The following is a 20,654-nucleotide window of genomic DNA, read 5'->3' as shown; positions in this document are numbered from 1 at the left end:
AATTTCGACTATCTCATAATTATGACAAAAATAGGCTATGTAAAAGACAATAATAATAATGACATTTTTTCATTTTCGATTTTTTTTTTTGTCATAATTATAACATAAAAAAGTCAATATCAATTTTTCAAATATGTCTTTAGTTTTTGTTTGATTTCGACTGTTTGTCCTGACTGAACTCTTGTCTTGTAGTTGTGTCCTGCAGGTGCTTCATAATTTCAACGTTTATCTCATACTTATAATGTAAAAGACTTAGTATGTAATAATTATGATAATTTCTACATTTTGCACTGATGCACTTTTATTTTTTTGTCATAATTATATCATAATTAATATTTTCCAAAGCATGTTGTTGTTATGTGTCTGAAATGGTCCTCCACACATGAGGAAACAGAACACAGACCGAATTCTCCATGACAACAAATATTTGGGTTTCATTCATCTTAACGGACAGAATAAAGCACTGAGTAATGCTGAGGGTGTGTGTTCGCAGAAGTTTTAAGTGTGTGTGTGTGTGTTTACCTGTCTCCAGTGGGCGGGGTGACGGGGCCATTCAGCTGCGTGGCCATTTTCTTCTCGTCAGAGCCTCAGAATCAGTGATCGGACTCAAACTCACAGTCAGCTGCTGCTGAAACACTGAAATCATGAAATCATGAAATCACGCTGATCTAAATCACTGCGGATGAAATCACTCTCATTACAGTCATGAAGAAAGGACCGCTCCATTTCCTGGGTCGGAAGAATCAATCTCTATACAGCACCAATGTGGAGTTCAAGGACATGGGTAAGACAGATTCACACTCATCTAAATTATTAATAGATCTGATATCAGTTTAAAGTGCTCTTCACGCGACCTTTGCACCTGTCACGGAGCGCGCGCGCGAGCACGTCACTGCGCAATCGTTCCCAAAACAGTTTCCTAAAGACACGAAAAACTGTTCAAACAGCGCTGGGTTAGTTCAGTTTGGGGAGAAAACGAAGTAAGTAGTAAACACGCATTTTATTCTGACAGAACAACCACATTCAAATACTGTGTTTTGTTTTTTCCGAGGTCTGTGACCTGACAAATACGCGTCCGATTACACTGACAGAAATTATTACTGTGTTTTTGGACATGTAACATAATACTACCATGAGTTTACCCTGTTTTTGTGTATATATGCTATATGTAACCTTGTACTATAGTAGATTTGGATATGTAGGATGGTAATATCATGTTTATACCTCCAAAAAATGCTATTACCATTGTGTTTTGGTAGTTTATGGACTATCCTGTGAAAACCAGTAGTGAATATTTCAAAGTACCATAGTATTACTGTCTTTTTTGTAACTAACATAAGAAACACACTTTAGTTTCTTATTATTTTAAATCAGTCTCAATGCACAAACATGCATTTTTATTCTTTGTTAACATTTGATTATATAAATGACTCATTTGTCACGGCACATTTGTTTCAAAGAAGGAAGATCAGATATCTTAGAAACACAGAAGTCTGCTGGCGTAAAGCAGGTCAAACTTCCTGTTTGTAATGATTGACGTCAGGCAGGACAGCAGAATCTCTGGTAATTGCATCATTAACACTTTTAAAGTCATTAATGAGCAAACACAGATAACAGACTGTAAACTGATCATATTGCAGAAACAAAGTTCTCGGGTTCGAATCCTGATCCGACGGACGCACAATAACTCCTTCTTGGGAAAGTGATATTTACCAGTGTTTGTTTTGATTTATAACAATGATGAGAGTAAAAGTTGTTATGGCTTTTCAAGAATGTGTGAAATGAAGAACCAAACACTGACCTTTGACCTGTCATGATTGAAGCCATGCATATGAACTACTTCTGCTATTTTGGTGGTCACATGGTCTTGAGCAGTGACTTTGAACCACACAGGCTGTTATTTACCTGGTTAAAATACCTGGTTTAACTAACGTGTCTTTGTTTTGCAGCTAACGTGGAGCTGGTGTTGGAGTCGGCTGTCATCCCGGAGTCTGGAACCGCCAAAGTGCGCTCGCGTCCGACCGTCAAACACTTCACGGTACGTCCCAAAACATGCAAATCACACGATCATTCTCTATCCTGACACAATTTTATTTTAGCATCAAAGAAAAGACAAATTGAATTGAACCAGTTTTTAGGGTCACTTACAAAAAGTATTATAGTATTACCATGTTTTTTTGGGGGGTTTTTTGGACATGTACTATGGTAACACCAAGGTACTTGGTCCAAAAAACTGTAAAATCATGTTACACTTTTGTAGTACCACCACAGTACTTTTACTCAATTGCATTTTTAGAGTTGAGATCACATACAAAATAGTATTACCAGGTCTTTTTGACATGCACTATGGTAATACCATGGTCTCCAATGTACTTGGTACATGTCCAAAAAACAGGGTAAAATGATAGTATATGTCCAAAAACAGGCTAAACCATGGTACATGTCCAAAAAAAATTGGGTAAAACAATAGTACATGTCCAAAAAACAGTGTAAAATGATGGTATATGTCCAAAAACAGGGTAAAACAATGGTACATGTCCAAAAAACAGGGTAAAACCATGGTACATGTCCAAAGAAATTGGTAAAACAACAGTACATGTCTGAAAAATTGGGTAAAACAATAGTATGTGTCCAAAAGACATGGTAAAATGATGGTATATGTCCAAAAACAGGGTAAAATGATGGTATGTGTCTAAAAAACAGGGTAAAATGATGGTATATGTCCAAAAAACAGGGTAAAATGATGGTACGTGTCTAAAAAACAGGGTAAAACAATGGTACATGTCCAGAAAACAAGGGTAAAACCATGGTACATGTCCAAAGAAATTGGTAAAACAACAGTACATGTCTGAAAAATTGGGTAAAACAATAGTATGTGTCCAAAAGACATGGTAAAATGATGGTATATGTCCAAAAACAGGGTAAAATGATGGTATGTGTCTAAAAAACAGGGTACACTTTTGTAAAGTACCACTGTACCATAGTACAATTGTAAGCAAATTTGTAGCATTGGGGTCACTTGCAAAATAGTACTACTACTTTTTTTTTTACATTTACTATGGTAATCCCATGTTTTTGCACATGGTACGATAGTCATATCGTGGATTTGCATGGTACCATGGTATTACGATGTTTTTGTACATGTAGAATGGTAGTGGAATTTTTTTTAAATGTACTGTGGTAATAACATGGTATTTTTAAAGTACCATGTAAATTCTATGGTAATCAAATATACTGTGGGTATAAATCAATCACTAACATGCAATCTGAATGTGTTTTGGTACATCACCACTATAGCAATATTATTGCGTATGATTCGCTTTCATTGAGAGAAATGTTCTGAAGTACACACATTGCTAAAGACACACCTTGAGCTTCAGGACAAACACACCCTTCAGCAAATACGCACACTTTCACTCTGACAGCGAACACACATGGCAGTTGTGTGTTTGTATCACCCTGGTGATGATTAAATCACAGTAAACATGCTCAGATTGTGTCAGTAATTGATCATCTGAGCGTGTAGGGACTCGAGCGATTCGCTCATTCACTTCATGAGATCAGAATCCTGATGATTCAGCTGTTCCGACACTCTCGTGTCAGTTTCTTGTGCCAATGTGGGTTTTAGCCGGCCGAGTTTTCCAAACCTGCAGGTGCTGTTTTGAATACACACATTTTGTTTGTGTTCAGCAGAGATCTGGCAGACGTACACACAAATTCACACAAGTTACAGCAACTAGGAGCATTTTCCATTGCAAGCGTAACTTTTATTATGGCTCATACTTTATGAACAAATCTCAGATATTAAGTAGTCAAGTTCAGTGCATGCATCGTCCTGCATTTTTCATGCAAGTTGCTTTAGATGATTGATTTGAAGCCTTAGTCATTTTGGTTTGGTTTTTTTTGTTTGTTTTTTTGTTTATGTGATTCTCCCATAAAGACAGCAAAACCTGAAACAAAAACATACATGTTTAAGAGGTGTGTCCCTTTTTGTATGTCAATGAACTGAAGGAACAAGAATGAAAGTTATTTCTATAGTTATCCATCTGAAGGTGTCCGTAGAGAAAGACTATCAAGCTATTTCTGAATTACATTTTCGGATACAGTTCCATTTTATACAGAAATCACATTAGGTGCTCTCAGTTTAGCAACCAATGTTTTCATAACAGTCATTCACATTATGGGGTGTTGGTTAGGAGTGTCCAAGAATCTGGAGCATTATCTCACCCAGAGTGTGAGTATGAAATCGGGATGGGTTCTGCAGTTTCTCAACTGTTTATGCATGAGAAAGAAAGAGCCAAGTCAAGAGAAAGGATCCATGTCCTTCAACGTCATAAGCTCTTTGAATAGTTTAGTTAATGGGAAACTGGTTGGTTTAGTGCCTATAAATTCAAACTGACTCAGTGGCTCCTACAATGAAAGGTGTGTTTCTGCAATAGACTCCCTTAACTTCTAACAGTCTCCTTCAGACAGGATGTCTCTGACAAATGTTTTTCTTTAAATCCCAGTCATCTGAGAGTGTGCACAGCTTTGCGGTACCAACTCCCAAGGTGCCGATTCTTCCACCCATCAACGAGCCCAAGATAAATGGTGCAGGTGAGATACACAGAACTCAACAAACATGATGACCAGGAATAGTTGACTTCTTGGTTAAGTGATCAGAGAACACTTGAACATTAAGATGGGAATAGGAGCAAGTTAATATTTTTTTCAACATACTTGAGTTGTTTTAATGAACGAATCAACTTGTCTTTTTGCAGGAAGTTCCACAAACCTCCCGAATGGAAGAATGCTTTCCGTCCCCGATATAATTGAGGGAGAAATACTTGTACCTCCTCCACCCAGCTCCGCACCTCCACCCCCTCCGTCCTCTTCAGCCCCACCTCCTCCATCATTCATCCCTCCCCCACCACAGTTCTTTGGTGAAACGGACCCTTCTGTAAACCATGCAAGCCTGCAGCCCCCTCCAATGGCGCCCCCAAAACCTCCATCACTTACCGGGTCTGAGTACAGTTCAGATTTGGACCTTGCCTCCCTCAAACCTCCTCCAATGGCTCCTCCAAAACCTCCATCTGAAACATCCAGCTTCAAAGGTTCCCTCTACAGCCTGGAGGTCCAAGAAATCCCAGAATGCCCTAAATTCACCCCACCGCCACCCCCTGGGGTGAAAGCGTCACCTGTTCTTGCTAAATCTTCGAAAGCGGCGCCTCCAAAACCCGTCCGCTTGTCCTCCATGTCAAACCTGGAGATCCAGTCCCAAATGCCAGTGCCACCTGTTGCTTCTAACCCAACACCATCTAGCTTCAATCCCCAGAACACAGCCAAACTCTACAGCATACAGAAGAGCACATTACTTGGTGGACAGATGGACAAGGAAAAGGGAGGTCAGTCCATTCTACTGCTGGAAGATTCTGCTGGAAACACGGTTGGTGTTGTCAATGGGACTAGTGGGAAAAATGGTGGATCTCTCCAACCAGCCCAATCAGGGGTGCCTCCAACCAAACCAGCCCGTCGGAACAGCTCCGCCACTCAGCTAAAGGATGACCAGCCAGACATGGCACAAGTGCCTAGTGAACCAGCCAAGGTCGAGGCCAAAATCCATCCTGAGCCTGTCATGGTACAAAACATCCCTACTGAGATTCCAACTCCCAACAGATTCTCACCCAAAATAGAGAAGAAAATACCTGATGTTAGGCAGGTGATGCAGGAGTCCCCTGGCAGGTCTCGCAGGTACAGCCCGGTCATGAACCACCGACAGCTCAACACACGGGTAGCAGATGGCGCAGTGAAGAAAGATACATCACCATTCGCCCTGTTGATGGCTGCAAAGGAAAGAGAAAAGCAGAGAACTGCTCTATCCCAACAGAACAGCAACTCCACAGAGCCAGTCAATTCTGTGATCCAACCTAGTGTAGAAAAACCAAACTCCTTTACTGTCACTCCTCGAGAGCAAACACCAGACAGTCCCAATGCACAACTAAAGTCAACCACAAACATTCAACCACTCACCAAAGCAGAAGTGTCCTACTCAAAGCAAGAGCTAAGCTCAACTCCTCAACAAAGCAGACCAATGAACAGCTCCATTGGCGGTCTGAGTGTCCCTGTTAGAGATGTGGAAAGCGGAGAAGACTTGACCTTCATTCCACCACCTCCTGAATTTGCCAACTCTGACTCTGAGGATGAACCTCCCATTCCCCCACCAAGTCACCCCGCTCCTGCTCCCCCTGTGAAAACTGCCTCTCAACCTTCTAAAACCTTACCTGCAACACCTGCTCCAATCATTAAGTGCTCCCCGCCAAGCCACCCTGCTCCTGCCCCTCCACCTGCCAAACCCTTCGTACCTGCTCCAATATCTAACTGCCCCCCGCCAAGTCACCCCGCTCCTGCTGCCCCAGTAAAAACTGCTTCTCCTCCTAGTAAACCCTTCTTATCTACTCAGATAACCAACTGCCCCCCGCCAAGTCACCCCGCTCCTGCTACCCCTGTGAAAACTGCTCCTCCACCTGTTAAACACTTCGTACCTGCTCCGATATTAAACAGCGCCCCACCAAGTCACTCTGCACCTGCCAAACCCTCCCCACCTGCTACACCTCCTCCTGTAACCAACGGCCCCCTTGTTTCTCCCAAACCTAAACCACCCACCTGTCCTCCTAAGGCCCCAGGCCCGCCACCAAACCTCCAGCAACAATCCAAACCAGTTCAAACAAAACCCACCCAACCCCCAGCACAGGCACCTCCATCCGTCTCTGCTAGCCAGGCAACGCTTCTCAGTATCTTGCAGAAGAAGATGCTGGAGATGGACCCCAAGTTCTCAGCTGTCAAGGAGGTGGAGTCCAACGGAGATGACTGGAACTCTCCACTGTCTGATGACGAGGCCACGTCGCCACCTGCCGCACCCAATATGAAAACCCGAAGTGCAACCCTGCCAGCACAATCACATGGTCTGGACATGAAGGAGCTGGAAAGCAAAGCAGCCAAAAAAGCTCAAGATTTAGCCACTTCAGCTAAAGCCAAGAACAGGTAAACAAAGTCAATGTTGCAACCCATTTTACTTCTGTTATGACATTTTTTTGAGTGAAACATGACATTAAGAGAGGAAAAAATGTCAGGCAGGAAAAGATTGGATAGTTAAGTGTCTCAATATGACAGGTGATTGAAAAATAAGAGGGATAATGATGTCCGTTTCCACTGCAGTGAAACAAAAGAATTCGCACCGTAAGGATTAAAGTCACAACTGGGAGAAATTAAGTTGCATTTACAAGAAATAAAGTGGCAGTTACCTTTTTTACTCTGAGGCGGAAACAGGCTTCCATAGGAGATTCCTGTCAGATTACGTTCAGAAAGATTACGTAACATTTTTTTCTTTGGAAAAACATGCACAATGGTTCAGTCACAGTTCACACCTCCCTGATAGCACGTGCACATAGCTGAGATGTCTATGATATGTGTGTGTGTTCACCTGAAAGATAAACAGACTGCTCAAATATTCTCACTGATACTAAAACAACATTCAACAATTGTTTCCATTCTTTAGTAATATTGAGAAATTACTGGTCAAAGTAGAATCAAAAGGCAAAGACAATTACTTGAAGTTCAAATACTTGAAAGGGGTTCTATTATGCTCTTTGTCCATGTTCGTCTTTCTTTAAGTGCATGAAAAAGTCCCTCCAGCAGGAGTTCTTCTCTAAATCAGTGTCAGTGTTTCTGAACTCCCTGAAATACCTCCATCTTTAGTTTTCTTCACAATATTCCTCATTTTAATAATTAATGTGCAGAATAAAGGGGCGGGGCCTGGTTAGTCAGGGTCAATATATCCTGTCAATCAAAAGAAAATACACTGAATTTGTGCTGTGTAAAGAAAATGCTAAGAAATCAGTTTGATGTTTAATATTAATAGTAATTATATGAATTAATAACATTCAGAAAGTAAAAAAATATTAATTTAATCTTCAAAATTTAGTAATTTGAGTAATATGTGTTTATAACTGATACCAGTTACTCTGAAACAAGTTTACGAAATGGAGAGAGTAAAGTTTTTATTTGCAAAGTTTTTATTTATTTCAAAATATAATAATTAAAAATATAATGATTAATTATTACTTGTACATGAAATTATCAATTAAAAAAAAGGTATAAAAGGCAGAACCCCGAATAATCGGCTATCGGTATCAGTACATCTCTACTAACAACGTTAAAACATGCTGTGTTAAAACAAGCTAATACCATGCTAAATAATGCAAGCACCATGCTAATTCATGCTAACATCTTAAATCATGCTAACAACATGCTAAATCGTGCTAGCAACAAATGCTGAAATGTGAGCATTAGCAACATGCTAATTCATGGTAGCAACACGTTAAAACATGCTAACAAAATGTTAAATCGTGCTAGCGACAAATGCTAAAACATGCTAATTCATGCTAGCAACAAATGTTAAAACATGTTAGCATTAGCAAACATGTTAATTCATGTTAACATCTTAAATCATGTTAACAACATGTTAATTCGTGTTAGCATTAGCAAAACATGCTTTTTCGTGCTAACAACAAATGCTAAAACATGTTAGCATTAACAACATGCTAATTCATGCTAACATCTTAAACAATACTAACATGCTAATCCATGCTAGCAACAAATGTTAAAACATGTTAGCATTAGCAAAAAGCTAATTCATGCTAACAACAAATGCTAAAACATGTTAGCATTAGCAACATGTTAATTTGTGTTACCAACACGTTATCATGCTTACAACATATTAAATCGTTAACAACATGCTAATTCATGCTAACATCTTAAATCATGCTAACAACATGTTAATTCGTGTTAGCAAAAATGCTAAAACATGTTAGCATTAACAACATGCTAATTCATGCTAACATCTTAAATCATACTAACATGCTAATCCATGCTAGCAACAAATGTTAAAACATGTTAGCATTAGCAAACATGCTAATTACTGCTAGCAACAAATGCTAGAACATGTTAGCATTACCAACATGTTAATTTGTGTTAGCAAACACATTAACATGCTTACAACATATTAAATCGTGTTAACAACATGCTAACATCTTAAATCATGCTAACAACATGTTAATTCGTGTTAGCACAAATGCTAAAACATGTTAGCATTAGCAACATGCTTTTTCGTGCTAACAACAAATGCTAAAACATGTTAGCATTAACAACATGCTAATTCATGCTAACATCTTAAATCATACTAACATGCTAATCCATGCTAGCAACAAATGTTAAAACATGTTAGCATTAACAAAATGCCAATTCATGCTAGCAACAAATACTAAAACATGTTAGCATTAGCAACATGTTAATTTGTGCTAGCAACACGTTAACATGCTTACAACATATTAAATTGTGTTAGCAACATGCTAATTCATGCTTGCTATGTGCAAAGACTATAGAATAACAAGCCACGTTACTCGTATTGTTTTGAATGGGATATGGCGGAATAAATCCCGCCTTCTAAATAAGAGCTAGTCGCCAATTGGTAAAGTCATCGCGTCACTGCAGCGGCCGTTAGAAGCTCCGGTTCCTATAGAAACAGTCAGATGTGCACTTAGGACTGCGCATTAGCTTGATCCAGCCTGAAAAATAGTTTTTTGTCATGATTCGAGTGTTTAGAAACAAAATTTAAGAGACGGTTGCTGTCAGATTTCACTGGTGATTTCAAATATGAAATTTATGGCAAACAGCTTTGGAGAATTTGATGTTTCCCCATATAAAGAGATAAGAGCTGAATTCATGGTGTTTCTGAGATGTGTTAAACATGCTAACTGAAGAATAACGGCACTCTTCTTTATCCTTCAGTAACGGAGCAGCAGCTAAGCAGCAGTTTGGAATGACGTTCACCGTGAGACCAGGAACCAAACAGCCAATCACACCCGTGATCAAAGATGGTTCGCCCTGATCCGGAGAACATCATCACTAGAGTTCCTCCAGAGCCGTGCCTCACCTGTACTCTCCCCGTCTGAAGCTTTATTTCCGCTGCTGCCGAAGTATTACTGTAACTTTCTACAGTGTTTCGACCGCAGCTCCATCACGGACTTCCTAGAGCTGCTGAGATCCCTCACACGAGCACCTGTGCCTGTGTACGCGACGTGAACACAGACTCACCATTTTAATGACAATTTTTAATTGAATCCATTCAAATCATTTGCTTTCCTAATCGTTGTTTTTATCACTGGACATTTCTTCTCATGCTAAGATGAAGAACACCAGCTCTTAATTGTGTCTTTAATAATCATTAATGTACAAAATCTCTCTCTAGTTCTCGACTCGAGAGCTTCCTCCAGTGGTGCTGGATCATTTTCCAGGTCAAAACATGATGTATTTTGTAAACTATTTTCTGAAGGTATAAACTAAGCCTTAAATGTAAATGCTATAGATAATGCCTTGAACTCATTACCGATGCCTTTCTCAGCGGAGATTCTCTGAATCTGACGCAAGAATCAAAGGAAAAATGAAGCACTTCGTTTTTGTATGAAGATACTGGACGAAAATAAGCTTGTGTAAATAAGACATTTTTTGGGAAATCTCACACATGTTTCAAAGGTCAATAATTGTGCTTTATTAATTATGGACATTTAACAATTTGTTACGCCTGAAGGGAAAAATATAACCGCAATATGCTTTAATAAAAACATGCGAGAGCAAAAACAGATGACAGAAACTTTATTGAACCGTGAAAGTGTTTTTCTGAAGGTGTGAAAAAACAGCATAATCAAAACAGTCATTCTGTTATTAATAACATGTTCTGCTACGGAAACTCATGAATCATGAGCGTATGTGATGGAGACACACAACAGAGATGGGAGTGGTTTCCCATGATGCTCTAGGGCGCAGGCGTCTGTCGGCCCGCGCTGTGGTGCAGCACCTGATGGTCCCAGCCCACGGTGGTCAACACGGCCGAGCCGCCCGGGACCCAACACACGCCGCGCACGAAGTCCTGGTGCCGCCGGTCCCTGAAACTGAACACAGACTCAGAGTCACACTCATAAACACACAGTACCGCGGTACAGATGTGCAGCATGGTGATGTCATGTTCTCGTGTTTTGATTCATGTCGTGTTTTATGATGCCTTCACGTGCTCTCGTTATCGTAAATACGAGTTTCCTAGGTAAAAATTGCACATGAACGCCCTCCTATTTGGAAACTTGAATGCGATGAGCTCACATCACGACTTCAGAATTGGGAATTATCAAATTTCTGATAGCACATGAAGGCAACATTAAAGTTATACCACGGAGATCATGTGAACGATGATATTGTTTTTTTTTTTTTTAAATTGTACAACTACATTCATTAATAATATTACATGTATTATTATGTATATAATTCAGTAATATATATATATATATATATATATATATATATATATATATATATATATATATATATATATATATATATATATATATATATACACACACACACACACACAAATGTAAATTATTTAAATCAATTATATAAATATATGTAAATCTGGTGTATATTATTTATTTTAATCTTACTATATATATATTTTAATATATATTTATATTATCAATGAATTTATATTATATCAAAATATATTATATAGAATTATAATACTTATATATAATAAAATTACAATAAATAAAATAATTATATGACAGTGTATATATTGTAATTATTATAAATATCAATTTAGATATGTATATTTTTCATTTATTTAAACAATCTAATTTTACATATATGTGTGTGTAATTATTAAATAATATAAATTAATTTCATATTTTATTACAACATTCAATCAATAATATTCAAATATATTTATACTAATACATTTATATCAAATTATAGTATATATACACATGTAATTAAAATAATATAATAAATAACAAATAATTAGTATTTATTATATTGATGCTGTATATAATATAATCATTATGTAATATATACATAAATGTAAATTCATATATCACTATATATTATTAATTTTTATATATATATATTATATTATATATAATTATATTATTATTCAAATGAATTATATAAATATAAATATGTACATTTAAATTAATCTCATATTCATTATTTTATTACAATTTAAGCAATAATATTTAAAAATATATTTATGTTATCAATAAATTTATATTATATCAAAATATGTTATATATAATTATATTATATTATTTTATTATATAAAATCATTTTAACTTCAAACAAGAATTTATATATATATGATATTGTATATATGTATATATAATTATAATATAATAAATACAAATTTATACTATGTATATATTTTTCATTATTTTAAATGATCTAATAATCAATATATATATATATATATATATATATATAAAATAATATAAATTAATTTCATATTAATTATTTTATTACAACATTCAATTAATAATATTAATATTATATAAAAATTATAAATTAAATACATTTATATTTATATCCAATTATATTATACATACACAAGTAATTATAATTAATATTATAATTACCTAAAATACATATTTAATATTTATTATATTGATACTGTATATAATATATAAATTGATATTTGAATTCATACACACATACATATAAGATTATTAAATAATATAAATTAATTTCATATTAAACATTTTATCAGTACATTCAATAAAATAAATATTTATATGCAAATTGTATGCATTATTATTTAATTATTTGATGTTTAAACCAACAAAAGTGTCAGTTTCATGTTCTTTGGGGTGTGTGGATTTCCTGTCCTCTCATTGGCCGATCCAGGACAGCCAATGAGGAGAGAGGTGTGTGTCAATACTTACATTTCTCTGAGCTCTGCAGTAACCACGGCAACGGAGCAATCATCACTGATAGAGGCCAGGAGAGGTGCACTGCAAACACAGCCCATAATAATCACGTCACACTAGATCCTCTCGTCTCACGGCAGTGTGTGTGTGTCATGTGACGCACCTGTCTGAGGAGAAGGCCAGTCTGGAGACCCTGCGGCTGTGAGCGTGTGTCGTCCGTACGGCGTCTGACGTCTGCAGATCTCTCAGAGTCACACGGCCCAGCTCATCACCTGACGGCACAAACATCAGCGATATCAACACCGCGGCATCATGGGACAGACAGAGCAGTGCACGCTGGGAAATCAAGCTGTACCGTATGCGATAGTGCTGCTCTGATGAGGGTGCCAGACCACGGCGGTGGGAGAGCAGCTGGGAGAGACCACGTCTGAAACACACAGGAAGTGACACACTCTGACAGGAAGTGACAGCAGAATCTCTCTTTACAGTCAGTGTTATGAGAGACAAGCTGATCAAACACACTCCGGTATGTGTGTGTGTGTGTGTGTGTGTGTGTGTGTGTGTGTGTGTGTGTGTGTGTGTGTGTTTACCGAGGCGAGAGGCAGGTTTGTCTTTCCGTCGGTCCCACAACAGCAGTCGTCCGTCCTGCAGGAGAGTGTGAGAGTTACACACTCAAACACACACAAGTGTGTGTGTGTGTGTGTGTGTGCTGACACTGACCTGAGCACATGACAGGAAGAGAGACTCGTCTGCAGGAGAACACGACACACCGCTGACCGGCAGAGAGTGAGCTGAGAGAAGAGAGATCATCAGATCATCATCAGACACACGAGTTCGACTTTTACTTTAAATAAATGTATATATATATTACTATGTAATTCCCCGATGTAATATAAAGTGCTATGTAACAAGCGATACGTTATGTCACTTCCTGTTTGCTCACCTGTATAGGAGCTGATGACACTCTCCTGGTTCAGATCCCACACTTTGATCCTGAAATCAGAGATGGAGAGTCAGAGAGTGATTGACAGTCGTCATGACAACGGTCCGTGAACACAGACTCACCTGCAGTCCGCACCGCAGCTGACGGCGTGACGCGCGCCCGCGCACACACTCACGCCCGTCACCGCATCATCGTGCTCGTGCGCACTGAAGCGGTTCACCAGCAGACGCTCGTCCTCCGCCAGCTCCCAGAATTCCACCGAACCTGCGGCACAAACACACATTACTTTCAAACATCACATGATCACATGTTCAAAAACTATCAACAAACCTTGGAAGACGGTCAGAAACATGATTTATCTGTCAAAGAACACAATATTACTACAGTAGATCTCTAAAAAACAAAAAAAAAAACATGGTATTACCATGGTACAAGTCCAAAAACTAAGATAAAACCCCAGTAAATGCCCAAAAACATATTAATACCATGGTAAAATCTGATAAACATAGTATTATTACCATGACACATGTCAAAAAGCACAATATTACTATGGTAGATCTAAAAAGCAACACAAGATGGAGCCATCCATCTCCAAAAAACATGATATTACCATGGTACCATATTTTAAAAAGTCAGAACCATATAAAGACTGTTTGTACCATGGTATTACCACCCGCTACCCGTCCACAAACACAGTAATACCGAGATAAAGTATGTGTTTACCCGCGTCTGACGCCAGCAGCAGCGCGCGCTCCGAGATCCATCGCGCGTCCGTGACTCCAGCTTCAGTCTGAACGCCCGCCTTACAGAAGCCCTCGCTGGGGGCCAGTTTGGGGTCACTGTACACCCACACGGAGCCCTGCCAGCTGCGACCCGACAGACTGGACGCGCCCAGCAGCAGCGCGCCGTCTGACAACAACAACAGTAAATATAATCACATGACCTGCAACGTGCATGAGCAGAAGCAAAATAAATGTAATAATAATAAATATATCCAAAATAATAAAAAATAAATATGCAATACACACTAAATACACATTATTGATACATTTAAATATATATTAGCAGTGTAATTAAATATACTGAAGACATTTGTTGCAGCAAAATAAAATAATCGCCGTTGCAGTTCAGCAATAATAAAAGTAATTAAGAATAAATGTATATATTTGCATTAGATTGCTCTATTTATATTCCTGTATTGAAAGCATTTCATGCACATGGGTTTATTTCGATGGTTTCTCATCTGACCTGTTCTGTAATCCGCCGCGTCCAGGTGTCTCTCCATACACGCCGGAGCGTTTACCGGGATATTCCAGCGGTTCTCTTTAATCATTATGATCTCTAATTATTGTTAATTTCACACTGAACTCCTGCGATCTCCCGCAATGAATGAAAACGACACGCGCGTGTGTGCAGCACTTCCGCTTCCAGCGCCGGACACTTCAAAATAAAAGCTGAGAAAAATAAAACAAACTTCAAAATAAGAGCCGCGAAAAGAAATGAAATTCAAACCACTTTGTGAGATGTGGTAATAAAAATATACTATATAAAAGACTATATGTAATTTTTATCATATGTTTATGACTTACAAAATACGAAAAATAAAATATCAAATGTTTTCTACTCTCATCTTTCTCCTCTAGATGTCGCACTAGCGCCAGTTTTAACCTTTAAGACTCACCTTGATAGAAAAAAAAAATGAGATGTGAGGAAAATATGTATTTTAGTGCTTTGTGTACATGCGGTCGCTCTCAAAAGTTTTGCATTCCTTCAAAAAACGTTTGCGTTCACCGGAGAAACGTTGCGTTCGCTCGCAAAACTAAAATGAGGTGGGAGGAAAATCTATTTCAGTGCTTTTGCGAACGGAATACGCAATACTCTTTGAAATATAATTTTTCCTTAAACCTAATTTAGATGTATTTATGTAGTTTTCATTTCGCAACATATTAGACACTATGTCAATAATGAACTAGGCTTATTACAAAATAAATCTATGTGCTCATGGTTCATGTTCAAAGTCCTTCCTGGGTTTCAGCACATCCTTTAAGTCAATAAAACATCACAAACACTATGAAAATAGACTTTATTCAATTATAAAACACTGCAAGTCATTGTGCATTTCTAAATACATTCCAGAGGTGTTTAAGTCCACATTTTGTATGTTATGTAATCACAGATGCTCTGAAACATCCATTCGATGGACCAGACCCTCTCAGACCTGGTCTTTGGTGATCATTCCTCCTGCAGGACGGGTGCGCAGGGTCTTTAGGAGGCGTGTATCCGGTTAGCAGAGCTTCTGAGCGTGACTCCAGAGAGTTTGAGTTTGTCCTGTCGGGTCATCAGAGAGCTCAGCTCCAGATCGTCAGAGGTGAAGGTTTGAAAAATCAGATCCAACAGCCATAAAATTGACCCCAGGACAGCCAGGACTGACCCCACCAGATAGACCTTCAGCAAACCACGGCTTGGCTTCTGGCTGAACATCTCTCTGATGAAAGGAACAAGTTCCCTCACAGTCTCCATGATGTCCAGATCCGATCTGTTCAGAGAACACAGTTCAGTTCTCCATCAGAGCACATGAAACATCTGCTGATCAATATGAGTGTTTGCTCACCTGCTGAAGTCTCTGCGCTCGGCTGAATGAGACTGGAACTCTGTTATCCGTCCTTTATACAGCCGATCCAGACAGAGTCCGCCCACAGAGACGTGAGGAACACAATCAGCTGACCACACACACATCCACACGTTCACTGTGTTTGGGACAAGACTGCTTTATTTGATTCAATGGGACCACTGGGTCACGTATTCAGCTCTATTCTATTCTAGTCTTGGTTGAGCAATATTAAAGAAGGAAAGGTAACATCCCATAATACCCTAGCAACCATCTATAATATTCTAGCACCTATCCATAAAACCCTAGAAACACCCTGGCAACCACCCAAAACACTTTAGTTACCACATAGAACACCCTAGCAACCACTCATAATACCCTAGAAACGCCCTGGCACCCAGATCACTTTAGTTTAATGAAACCACTGGGTCACATATTCTATTCTATTCTATTCTAGTCTATTCTGTTCTATTCTATTCTATTCTATTCTATTCTATATCATTTGCTTCAAAGAAGGGAAAGTAACATTCCATAATACCCTAGCACCAAAAACATAATACCCTAGAAACGCCCTGACAACCACCCAGAACACCTTAGTACTCACATAGAACACCTTAGCAACCACTCATCATACCCTAGAAACAAATGCCCTGGCAACCAACCAAAACACTTTAGTAACCACATTGAACACCCTAGCAACCACTCACAACCCCACTTCAACCACTCATAATACCGTAGAAAACGCCCTAGAAACGCCCTGGCAACCACCCAGATCACTTTCGTTTAATGAGACCACTGGGTCACATATTCTATTCTATTCTATTCTATTCTATTCTATTCTATTCTATTCTATCTTATTTTCTTCAAAGAAGGGAAAGTAACATTCCATAATACCCTAGCAACTACCTATAATACCCTAGCACCTAAACATAATACCCTAGAAACGCCCTGACAACCACCCAGAACACCTTAGTACTCACATAGAACACCTTAGCAGCCACTCATCATACCCTAGAAACAAATGCCCTGGCAACCAACCAAAACACTTTAGTAACCACATTGAACACCCTAGCAACTACTCACAACCCCACAGCAACCACTCATAATACCCTAGAAACGCCCTAGAAATGCCTGGCAACCACCCAGATCACTTTAGTTTAATGACCACTGGGTCACATATTCTATTCTATTCTATTCTATTCTATTCTATTCTATTGAGTAGAACAGCAATATTAAAGAACATAGAACACTCTAGCAACCACTCATAATACCCTAGAAATGCCCTTGCAACCACCCAGAACACTTTAGTAATCCATAAAACACCCTAGCAACACCCTGGCAACCACCCTCAATTCTCTACCAACCACCTATAATACCCTAGCAGTGCCCTGGCAACCACCCAGAACACTTTAGTAACCACATAGAACACCCTAGCAATCACTCATAATACCCTAGAAACGCCCTGGCAACCACCCAGATCACTTTAGTTTAATGAGATCACTGGGTCACATATTCTATTCTATTCTATTCTATTCTGAGTAGAACAGCAATATTAAAGAACATAGAACACTCTAGCAACCACTCATAATACCCTAGAAATGCCCTGCCAACCACCCAGAATACCCTAGCAACCATATAGTAACATATTAAGAAGCACTCAGAACAACATAGCAATGCCCCGGCAACCACCCTGAACATTAGCATGTCCAATCACAATTCAGAGTCTGATCTATCCACATGTGTTATTGTGTGCGTGGCGTTTGTTTTTCTCACACTGGTGAGAAACGATAGTCTTAATGAGCATGTGTGGTGTGATTATGAGTTCAGATGTTCAGAATAGAGCTTCTGTCTGAACTCATGAATATTATGGTGACGCTCGGAGCATGTGAGTGCGAGTGGCTGGAAATTCCAGAGTGAATGGCGACATTAATCGGATTAGATCCAGAAGAAGAGGAAAACAAGCTGTTCTAGTGATTCTGAAGAGGGAGTTTCCTGCCTTTCACTGCAAATCTGTATTCAAGTCAGTAGTGTTATTGTGATTGGTTACATAATTATCTATTACATGCCCAGCTGAACCAAACACATGAATCTGGTAAAAATAAACCCGATTAGAGATATATTGCATAAATCAGTTTGATGAGCGGCTGTGATATTTCAGACGTGTGTGAACATGCAGCACTTCAGGAGCAGAAGAGCAGAAGGTCTGAATGTCCTGCCACACAACACACACTTATTCAGAACAGGAACATCTTCTACACACACACACACACACGTTTGTTTTACTATCCTTGTGGGGACTCTCATACACATAATGGTTTTCATACTGTACTGGATGATGGAACAGTATATTCGGTGAAGGAGATCCCGGGTGGCTGCTTGGAATACCTGGTCTACGGGCCGGAGGAGAGGTCTTAGGTCGGGCTGGGTAAAAAATATTGATTTCTCGACTTTAATCGATTCTCATTTTTACGAACCGATATTGATTCTTAAATCCCAAGAATCGATTAGTCTAGTCTGTTTTCAGTTGATGAATGAGCAGAATATGTAGCGCCTCCCATCCAATAAATCACAATAATCTTTGTTACTTTTGATATGAAGCAAAGTCTCAGATTTCAAATGACGTCCATCTTATTATGAGATTCAGAAAATAAATAGCGTTTTGGCGCTGTTTAATGTGGCGTGACAGATCGCTTTAGCACCTCAGTTAAAGAGAAGCATGTGATCATCCTCTCCTCCGCTTTAATACCAGTTACAGCGAAATAAACATGAACATCTGAAGGTATGTTAAAATATACAGTACAACTTACTGAAATCCGTATCATGTCTCGTGTAATCGCTCAATCAGTGCTTCAACCTCGGAAAGACTCAATAAAACAGCTTCAATGTCACGTGACGTCACATTTACCTCAGGAAAACATATTCAGTGACCATAAACTCATTAGTCAGGTAGAAAAATGCTCTAGAAAGCAGCATTCTGATAAATATAGCTATGCACTGTTACATATTCATTATAATCTTTAATGTTCTTCAACATTTAATGCATGTTTGAATAAATCAGGCGCAATTTAAATGTTTATATTTAAAAAAAAAAACGAATTGGATTAGAAATATGATTATGTAATTCTAAACTTTATTTAAAATAAAAACATCATTGAGTGTAATTTGAGTGTTTGTGTATAAATAAGTTAATTTAACCTTCAGTATTATTACAGTAGCACCAGCTGACTCTCATGTGTAGTTTACAGCATTAGTTGAGAGATTTTTTCCTCTAGAAAATTTGCCATGAACTGAAACTGAAATACTACATCGAATCGAATCAAATCGAAAGCATGTGAATAGTAATCAAATTAAATTGTGAAAATTGTCTCAATACCCAGCCCTAGTCTTAGGTCCTCAGGGAGGACATCTTAGATCCTGCCCTTCTCTCAGTATTCCTCACATCCACAATGTCCATCACTTCACAGTCGAGGCCGGCCTTCATCGACGTCAGGGTCTTTGGCCCTCAGGAACTCTTTACCTGCGATCCACCTTTGTCTCCTGTAAGCCTGTTAAAATCCTCACCTGTCCCCAGCTCCTGGAATCCACCGATCCCTCTTCTGCAATTATTGCATCCTATAGATCATCTCTCAAACTACCTGGTAAAAGAGAAAAGACTCAGTTTATTACCTGCCATCATCTACAACATCATTCTGTGCAGTAAATCACCTGTCTGGTTCACAGATCTCTGTCTGGTTTCCTGTCACAGTATGTGAGCATTTATTTATGAATATCTATATGTGTGTTGCTTTGTGTGTACGTATAATAAAACACACACGTACCCCCCCCTCTGGCAGCGGCGCTCAGGTGTGGCTCCTCCGTCTGCGTGTGCTGAGTCACCGTCTCACCTCAGACGGGACACACCCGACACACACAGAGCTGAAATCAGTGCCTGCAGGCGGAGAGTTTTACAACACACACACACACTCACTCTTCATCACACACACTCACTGCTCAGCAAACACACAGGAAACGCCGGACTGTGTGTTTATGAACTTGGATCTCATTCAGAGACTGTATAAATCTGAACATCACACTCACTTTAATCAACTCAAACTCCTCTCAGACTGCTGTTAGCGCCCTGAACCGCCGCAGGACATGAACACAGTGTTTATCAGTCTGTGTCCATCTCATGTATCATAACAATGAATCACCATTAAATTCCATCTCTGTTACTGTGAGGATGTGAGTGTGTGTGTGTGTGAGTGTGTGTGTGCGTGTTGATTCACGTTATGAAGGGTGTGACGAAGGGCATAACACACACACACACACACACACACAC

General features: G+C 38.9%; 3 protein-coding genes across 4 annotated transcripts; 1 reads left to right on the top strand and 2 right to left on the bottom strand.

The window, feature by feature from the left end:
• The first annotated feature begins 430 nt into the window (after window positions 1-430).
• Window positions 431-10,687, top strand: LOC125263080 (proline-rich protein 36). Of its 2 annotated transcripts, none has more exons than XM_048181944.1 (5): window positions 431-784; window positions 1,950-2,038; window positions 4,509-4,596; window positions 4,761-7,020; window positions 9,826-10,687. In XM_048181944.1, exons 1-5 carry the CDS (start codon window positions 706-708, stop codon window positions 9,923-9,925), a joined length of 2,616 nt encoding a protein of 871 aa, XP_048037901.1. In that variant the 5' UTR covers window positions 431-705; the 3' UTR covers window positions 9,926-10,687. The 2 variants fall into 2 exon arrangements, with proteins under 2 accessions (XP_048037901.1, XP_048037902.1); XM_048181945.1 differs by lacking the exon at window positions 431-784 and adding an exon at window positions 837-980.
• On the bottom strand, window positions 10,673-15,163 carry wdr77 (WD repeat domain 77). The gene is made up of 10 exons (XM_048181946.1): window positions 14,977-15,163; window positions 14,452-14,637; window positions 13,851-13,992; window positions 13,729-13,778; window positions 13,506-13,576; window positions 13,376-13,430; window positions 13,141-13,212; window positions 12,949-13,057; window positions 12,801-12,869; window positions 10,673-10,985 (listed from the first exon to the last, which is right to left on the bottom strand). Exons 1-10 carry the CDS (start codon window positions 15,059-15,061, stop codon window positions 10,850-10,852), a joined length of 975 nt encoding a protein of 324 aa, XP_048037903.1. The 5' UTR covers window positions 15,062-15,163; the 3' UTR covers window positions 10,673-10,849.
• Window positions 15,164-15,794: 631 nt separating this feature from the next.
• LOC125263084 (G0/G1 switch protein 2-like) lies at window positions 15,795-16,483 on the bottom strand. Its single transcript, XM_048181948.1, has 2 exons — window positions 16,340-16,483; window positions 15,795-16,264 (listed from the first exon to the last, which is right to left on the bottom strand). Exons 1-2 carry the CDS (start codon window positions 16,462-16,464, stop codon window positions 15,994-15,996), a joined length of 396 nt encoding a protein of 131 aa, XP_048037905.1. The 5' UTR covers window positions 16,465-16,483; the 3' UTR covers window positions 15,795-15,993.
• Window positions 16,484-20,654: the final 4,171 nt, after the last annotated feature.

The sequence above is a fragment of the Megalobrama amblycephala genome, linkage group LG2, assembly GCF_018812025.1.
Source record: "Megalobrama amblycephala isolate DHTTF-2021 linkage group LG2, ASM1881202v1, whole genome shotgun sequence".
Classification (NCBI taxonomy): Eukaryota; Metazoa; Chordata; class Actinopteri; order Cypriniformes; family Xenocyprididae; genus Megalobrama; species Megalobrama amblycephala.
This window is presented reverse-complemented; position numbering and strand designations above follow the sequence as displayed.